The following is an 8728-nucleotide window of genomic DNA, read 5'->3' as shown; positions in this document are numbered from 1 at the left end:
TTCACATATGTTGTCTTTGTTAATACCAATTTTATCCTTAAAGAATCTAGAATTTTTGTCAAATCAGTCCTTTTTAGAATAAGTTTTAGAGACATTACAGTTGATTCTTAAGGACCAATAAATTTCTATTTCTTACGGACCACATAGGTCTTTGTATATTTTGTCGATGACTAATATATTTACTCTAATTCATAGTTACTTGGTTTGCAATTCATTTCGGTATGTGGCACAGGGTCTAATACACGGTACGCAACCCCTCAAAGTATTCGATATGTGAGGGTATACATATTGTCGGTACTTTACTTTGGTTCTCGCGAATTTGCATGAACAGATTCGTAAAAGTACCGCGACCCGGTACTCGCGAATTGGTACGCGGTTAACACACATTGCAGCGAATCATGTGACTATGCTCTAATTTGAAACCAAAACTTCTTAAGTAACAACATTTTCGTAGTCATTTGTAAGTGCAGCTTAGATAGTTAAACGCTGCGGGAACATTTGAATACTGAGATGCGAGTTTGAACCCGCATTACCTCTCTTCTTAATCAGTTTGTGAGTTTTGCGCAAAACTTTTTGAAATCAGAAATACAAAAACAATCATTTTCTTAACAGAAAAAAGAAAGAAATAACACGAATATGTAACTAGCTTATAAATTTATTGTTCTTATACAACACATCTAGAACTATATACTAATTTGGAAATTGTAGTAGAATAAGCTATGACAATAGTTTTTTCTTGCCTTGTGTTACACTCCAGAACGATATCTATTGAAGCTAGAACCCTCTTGGTTACTTCTTTCATCCACATCAACCTTTTTATACTCATAACACTTTGCAAGCCACACATAAACACCTAAATTAACAGCACTTAACACAGCCATAACCCAAAAATAATCATCAAGGTGTGCCCTATTGATATTATCTCCCAACCATTTCTCACCAGCTTTTGAACTAATGGCCTCAACAATAACTATTATAATGTTACTGACAAAGCTTCCAACTCCTACTATACTTATATACGCCGCGGCTCCCAAACTTCTCAACCCCTCCGGCATTTGATCGTAGAACAATTCTTGTAGTCCAACGATAGTAAATGCGTCAGAAACGCCGGTGATCATATATTGAGGAAGTAACCACCAAATATACATCGGTAGTATTGCACTTGGATCGTCTATTAGACCGTGATTTTTAGCAACATTAACCCTTTTGGTTTCTACGATAGCCGAAACAACCATTGTGAGTATTGACAAAAATAAACCAACCCCGATTCTTTGCAACACGGTTATCCCATTCGGGTGTCCTGTGAATTTTCTAGCGAGTGGCACGAAAACTCGGTCGTATATTGGAACGACAAAAAGGATCGTGACTCCGACTAACCCTTGAAGTGACGCCGGAGGGAATTGAAATTTTGGTCCTATGGTATGGATTAGTGTGCCACCTTGCTTAGTGAAATATGTGTGTCCTTGAGCTTGGACAACAGTGAACATTAAACAACTTAGCCAAATAGGAATTAAGCGAAGAACTAACTTCACTTCTTCAACTTGAGTCACTGAACATAATCTCCATGGATTTCTTGCTTTGTTTGAGACATCAACTTCATCTATTATTGCTGCTTTGTCCAAAAATCTGTTGGAAAATAGTCATATAATCCTATTTATTTTGTCACAAGATTTTTATTTAAGTATATGGTTGTAAAAACTAGAAAATATCAACCATGAATATTAGGGGAAACAAAAAATCTAAATCCACAATAGTATATTGTTGGTATCAATTCCAACAATGACCCACCCCATTGGCCTATAGTAACAAATTAATTAACGCATGACTTTTCTTCTTCTTTTTCTATGTATAACAAGTTGAACCTAAAATTATTGACGTCCGACATTTAATCGGACCGTCCAGAATTATTGCCGGTATTTTAAATTATAAAATAAAATCTAACTTTTAAGATCGAACGGACCACATCATCCTAAATGTGAATTCTTACTCCTTAACTAGAGGGAGAGCATTAGACTACGAGTCCTCAATATCAATTTCTAAAAGTATAACAAATTTAAGGTTAAATTACACTTTTGACCCACTAATTTTTATAAAGTTGCAATTTTATCCCCTTAACTTTCATAATAACACTTTTGACCCCTAACTATAGCCCATTTTACAAAAGATTGATCCTCACTGATTTTGACCAAATCAACATGTATAGTGTCTCACATATCACATCAGCAAATAAAAGTACACATAGACAGTGACTCACATGAAAAAAATATATCAACAAAGAATAATAAAATTCAAATTAGAAAGTGTTACCCACCTATATTGACGAGTATGTAGCAAAGTGTGATATTTAGGTTGAACATGAAGATGATGATGATGATGATGATGATGGTGAGGCTCAACTTTGTCTTCTTCACTATAGCAAAAATTGTTACTATGAAGGAGCGTGTCTTGCACGCGCCACTTGGAAAATGCAGCAACAAAAACTTGGGCCAGTCTTGTAAATGGGCTACCTGTAGGGCCTTCTTTTCTGTACCTTTTGATTCCCAATAAGAAAAGTCCCAATGCCATTGCCAACACTCCTGCCAATACTCCTAACCCCACTCCCCACCCAACATTGTCCTATTTTTTTTTCCACATATATTCAAATATGCATTGTTAGTACAATCATTTATTAGAATTAGAATCATAATATATTTGGTCAAAAATAGAATTAGAATCATATATGTGTATGTGTGATGTTTTGGTTATACCATGAAGGAATACAAAGTTTTGTAAAACAAAAATGCTACTCTTTATTTTTAAGATACACTTCTTTGTTAGAAGTTATTCCTTAGCATTATATAATCGCTATGCTTAATTGTATTTTTGGCTCCTGAGTATTGTGGCAGTCCGATTTTGGCCCCACTATATTTTGAAAGATTTAGCCTTCTTATGTTTTTTTTTTTTTTCATTTCGTAGTCTTTTTCCCTATTTTTCTCTAATTTTACTCTGAGAATCATCATTTATAAACGTGACATCCAACTTTGTTAGAACAATAGCCAATAACAAAAGATTAATAGAAAAATAAAAACCACAAACAGTGAATGTGGTTGTTTGTTTACACAATCTGTAAAATGTGTCAACGTGTGCGACTACAAAGTTGTTGTACTTTTGTATTATTACTTGAAGAAATTAGCATTTTTAATGTTAGTGTATATATTCCTAAACTCGCGCCCACCTTCTCTGTCTATGAGCCATACTTAGCAATCTCTCATAGACATTGTGATTTTTCTTTAAAATTAAATACTAAAAACGCCAAAAATCAACTCGTATATGTGAAAGCAAATGAAATTTCTAATTTGAATTCCAAATTTTTGGTATACTTTGACGATATATACAATGTCGATGAGAGTTAAATGTCACGTTAATAAATAATGCAATCTCAATGTAAATTTTAAAAAAATAAAAATAGGAAGAGGACAGCCAAATAAGAGGGGGAAAACATAGGGACCCAAAATAAAACAGCAATGCCTAATGTATTATTAGATGATAAGAATATAAGATTCTATACCATAATAAAACCAAATTTATATTTATTTTTATCCTTCTGTATAATTGTATTATGATATTTGAAAATCAACCTCCACTTCTCTTACCTTTTGTGAACAATTCCATTCACTTAATGTTTCCCATTAGATGGTGTACACTTTGAAAAGACAGATCTACTAGGAATATGTTCCCATTTTGGTGAAATTGATTTCACTAGAAAAAGAAATACATGTGATCTCTAAAATATCCTTGTAAGATAAGTATCATATTTCACTATGCCTAACACTACTACTAATTGTTTTTGCGTGATACAACATTTTTTATATATTATTGCTTTTAAATTTTGGCGTAAATTGGATATTTTCAACTCTTCAAAAAAGTTTTAAAAATACCGATGTCCGAATTAAAAATCGAATCCAGAACCTAAGGTAAGTTAGAAGAGACACGTGTTATTTCATTTAAACGCTCTTGGATTTTATATATTGTTTTTAGCTTCTTATGATTTCTACCAAGCTGCACTACAAGAATACTTCAATTTACCAACGGATCCAAATATCATTTATTGACGGTTTTGGCCCTCAATAACTTACTAGCGGTTTAAGTCCCCAGTAAGTGAAAAAAAACCCTCAAAAAAAATTGTTGGCGGCCCAAACCGCCAATAACTACATCTCCCTAAAACAAGTAAAAACATTGAATTTAACGGCAGTCTAAGCCGCCAGTAAAATTCTGATCTATAATTAAAGGCGGCTTTAACCGCTAATAACTTTTCCAATATTAAAAAAAAAAAAAAAAATCATGCTGAGAAAGAGAAAAACGCACGCAGCTCTATTATTTCTTCTTTCCCCAAGTTCTCCCTTCTCTTACTAAGTTCTGCATCACATGCATAGTTTTAAAAACCGGACCGGCCGGTCCGGCCGGGAACCGGTGGTATTAGCGGGCTGATCAATATGCAGAACCGGTTCTGCAAACAAATCATAAAAACCGGATAGAACCGGCCGGTTCTGTGGTTCAACCGGTAAACCGGTCTAGCCGTTACTGAACCGAACCGGTTTTAGAGTAGAATGAAAATCTCATAAAAAATTTCAAAATTTCCCTGATGGGATTCAAACACACAACATGCTATGTACATAGGCATGTTCACCTTACCACTAGGCCAAACCAACTTATATGATTAGAAAGCATAACAATGATATATATTTAATAGTATATTTAAAAAACATGATTATGATATTTGTACCACCTAAATCTTTTTTTTTTCCCTTTCTTTTTTTAAGAATTTCATCTCACATATTTTTTTTTACGACACATATAATATATATACATATATATATTGATAAAATATATTAATTTCATTTCTTTTGTTACTGTGTTTTTTTAATATATTAATTTTTATTAATTTTTTTATAAAACAACTTTTATTAAATTTTATAGTTATGATAGACAAAGTTTTTTTATATACCGGGTTAGTAGTTATGCGGTCCGACCAGTGACCCACCGGTCCGACAGTGACCCAGTGACCCAATACTTTGACCGGGTCGATCACCGGTCCGGGTTTTAAAACATTGATCACATGTGTTTCTCCCTTCTCTTATTTCACCAAGTTCCCCCTTCTCTTATTTCACCAATATTTATGTCTACATTGAACTTTTATTTTAACCAATATTTATGTTACTCCCTTCGTTTCAAATTACTTGTCGTTTTAGAAAAAAAAAATAAGAAATTAAGAAAATGTATTTTTGCACCTTATTTTCCTATTATACCCTTATTTTAATTCACCAATAAATTTCTTTTTTTTTCACACATTTTCTCTTTCCAATAAATTTAATATGTTATGTACAAAAAAAAATTAATATGTTATGTACCAAAAAAAACTTTAGTTTTCCAAATATATATTAAATCTATTACGGTTTCAACAACTACTCTTAAATATTTGGAATTTACATGAGGGTATAATAGACAAAATATAATCTTAAATTATCAAAACAACAAGTAATTTGAAACAAATATTTTTTTTCTAAAACGACAAGTAATTTGAAACGGATAGAGTAATTAACATCCAATTGGATTTTCTTTTGCTCGAGGTTACTTTAATCAAGTCGTTGGACTTGATTAAAACCAATTAATTTTTAATAATCAAATGATTATAATTGATTGAAAATGTAAAAGAAATATTTATACTAACGATTTATATAAATTAAATCCTTAAAATTATAATCTGATATCTAAAATAATCTACAATTTCAAAGAAATTAAATTTTTCACTGTGTTGTCTCATAACTCCTAGCTTAACTGGCAAAAAATGCCAAAATTGTTAGGCCCGACGTCTTGACTCGGGTTCGAACCCGGGATCTCACAATTATGTGAGTTTAATTTCAGTGGATTACCACTTTATCTAATATCTAAGACAACAAAAAAAATATATTCACTGTGTTGAAATAATCTCATTTTTTTTTTAAATTACTTTTTAATACTATATTTACTATTTATTAATTTAAAATTCATTATCTCCTAAGCTAACAAAAATTAAATATGAATATACTAATTAAAAATAAATTAGATGCTTAATAATAGAAATTCAATTAGTATTTTTTTTTTTGGTCTAGGAAATTCAATTATAGTAATTACCTGAAGATATACTGGAATAAACACAGCAGCAGTTGAACCAGCAACAACGCCTAAGTACCACCAATTGAAAAATGAACCCTTAGCATCCTTCTCTTCCGGCGTATCATCGTCAAATTGATCGGCGGCGAAAGTTTGAACACAAGGTTTGTGGCCTCCTTCACCAATGGAAAGCACATAAAGTGCAATGAAGAAAAGTGTTTTATGTCTAAGTGCTGACACTGAAAGTGTCAAGAAAACCATGCCCTGTTTTTTTAATGTGACATGAGAACGTATGTTAGATTCTTATTCATCAACCATAAGTTAAAGTAATGTTTTGTATCTTGACCAAAAAAAAAGTAATGTTTTGTATTACATGAATAATAAATTGGAATAATGCATGGGTTTATGTTATAATGACGACAAATAATACACAGTGAAATGGAATATTGGAATCATGTGTGAATTGAGATGCTTCAATTGTTTTGTGTGTGTGAAAAGTACTCACAAGAAATAAAGAAATGATTCACATAAAGTTTGGAGTAAATAGTTAAAAATATGATATGATTAGTCACTATTTCTTTTCCGGTAGTTTAGTGGCTACTCACGGGAATGGATCATCTCCGGTGTGATTTCCACGGGAGGAATTAATGTTTTTATCTTAACCTTTTATCTCTTTTTTTATACTATGTATTTTCCACAACAACAACAAAAAAATTGTAGTTGAGATTTCACTAAAACCACTTTACAATGGAGAGGATCCTCTCCCGGCTACTCACATACAAAGAAGTAGAAAATTTAGAGTTCAAACTCCGGCCCCTCTAATAATGTTTGTAGTAGCTACTAATTAAGTTGCGCTTACGTTACAGATTAGTCACTATTATTTTTTTTGTCAAAGTTGTCTAGTGATTAGAAATGCGTCCCTGAAGCGAATAAGTGAAAATCTCGAATTCAAACACCAACCCTACATATATAATGCAATCTCTGTATTAACTGAATAAGGATCGATGACTTTAATACTATTTTTTCTAATTATTTCATCTATACATCAGAAAATTATGGTAATTTATTAACAGTAAAATATTTTAAAGCTCAAGTGTGTAAAAACTAAATTATAGCTTCCCACTGTATGGGACCCTATGCATAATACATAAAACTCCGCAAAAGACAAAAGTGTTGCATCACAAAGAAGAGGAAAGAGCACATTAGATTCCAGCAGCGAGAATCAAGAACCATGAAATTAAGATATTATTTTATTTTAACATAGGAGTGGGGTATAAATATTTATTATAAAAACATTTTAGAAACTATTCCACCAAATTAATGAATTGCTTCAAGTGCAGTAATAATTTTGGTCCCTTTGGTCAGAGATTTGATTGGTGGTTCATGTATATGAGAAAAATTCAGTTGGAAATGAAGAACTCATATTGTGTGTTAGTCATCGCTAGTACACAATTGGTATACATATTGAAACATTGATCCGTATGAATTTGATATTTCAAATTTGTACATATTTAAAAGTATGATTTTATACTATTTATCTATTTTACGATGTCATTGCATATTTTTTTATCTTGTTATCTTTTATTTCGTCAGAATTTGATTATATATCGTACCGTATAATGTATCTTCTTAACATGTGCCCTTAAGGGCACAAGTTAAGATTCTCCTTATTTTTTATATTCAATGTGAAAAAAGACAAGGTGAGAATGGAGTAGGAAAAAATATTTACCACAAAATAAATGAGTGAAGACAAGAGTATGGTGTTGAATCGACCAAGATAGGAATCAGCTAAGAAACCACCAAGCAAAGGGAACAGTGAAGAAACACCAACCCATGTGTTCACGTTTTTCACAGCTGTAGTTGTTGGTTCTTTAAGAAAATCTGTGAGATAGTTTACTAGATTTGAAGCCAAACCTTGGTATGCAAATCTCTCAGCAAATTCCACAACTATATAATAAAAGGACCATAATCAATTATTAAAAATTGGAAGGGGGGTGCAAATAAGAAATTTGGAGAAAATAATTGAGGAGAAAGAAGAAATGGGTGTTGGAGAAAATTGTTTAATAGAGAGTTGAATTGAAGTAGAACTTACATATGATGAAGATTGCAGCATTCCAACCACCCTTTGTGGTTGTGGTATGGTGGATGAGGGAATTGCTCTTGCTTTTACTTGGGCTATCTGCCATAATTTAGTTGTGAATTTTGTTTGGATGAGTTTGGATTATGAAATATTAGTGGTGAATGTTGATAATAATGTTAAGGGAAATCATGTTTTTGAAGAGGGTAGTTGGGTCTCTTATATATAGGGAAAATTATGGGAGTACTATGTTTGGATTTTGGTTTGTGGGGGTGAGAAAAGGGGCACTAATAGAAATTTGGGGTGGGGAATATAAAAATGGTTTGATTTGGTTCCTTCTCTTTCTATCTCTTTACTATGCTCATATTGGACTTAATTCATGAACATGATGAGTATGCACAATTGAAAAGAAAGGAAAAACAATAAAATAAAAATATCATAAAAGGGACTTGACCAAAAAAAAAATATATCATAAAAGGGAAGAAATTCTTAGACCATGTATAATGGTTACCAACATTCAAT

The 8728-nt window shown here is 32.0% G+C and overlaps 1 protein-coding gene across 1 annotated transcript; it reads right to left on the bottom strand.

Moving 5' to 3' along the window:
- Positions 1-557: 557 nt before the first annotated feature.
- LOC123893763 (protein NRT1/ PTR FAMILY 5.4-like) lies at positions 558-8728 on the bottom strand. Its single transcript, XM_045943561.1, has 5 exons — positions 8222-8728; positions 7859-8076; positions 6151-6393; positions 2312-2616; positions 558-1626 (listed from the first exon to the last, which is right to left on the bottom strand). The coding sequence occupies exons 1-5, from the start codon at positions 8313-8315 to the stop codon at positions 747-749; spliced, it is 1740 nt and encodes a 579-aa protein (XP_045799517.1). The 5' UTR covers positions 8316-8728; the 3' UTR covers positions 558-746.

The sequence above is a fragment of the Trifolium pratense genome, linkage group LG7 (assembly GCF_020283565.1).
Source record: "Trifolium pratense cultivar HEN17-A07 linkage group LG7, ARS_RC_1.1, whole genome shotgun sequence".
Lineage (NCBI taxonomy): Eukaryota > Viridiplantae > Streptophyta > Magnoliopsida > Fabales > Fabaceae > Trifolium > Trifolium pratense.
Note: the sequence above shows the minus strand (reverse complement) of the source record. Positions and strands in the feature narration are given on the sequence as shown.

Bases quoted from the DNA above. Each gene is read 5' to 3' on its own strand.
- LOC123893763 (XM_045943561.1), bottom strand. From the start codon at position 8,315: ATGGCAGATAGCCCAAGTAAAAGCAAGAGCAATTCCCTCATCCACCAT. The intron at 2,617-6,150 runs GTAATTACTATA...AAAAAAAAATAG, and splicing joins TTATTCCAGTATATCTTCAG to GACAATGTTGGGTGGGGAGT. The intron at 1,627-2,311 runs GTGGGTAACACT...ATTTTCCAACAG, and splicing joins CTACATACTCGTCAATATAG to ATTTTTGGACAAAGCAGCAA.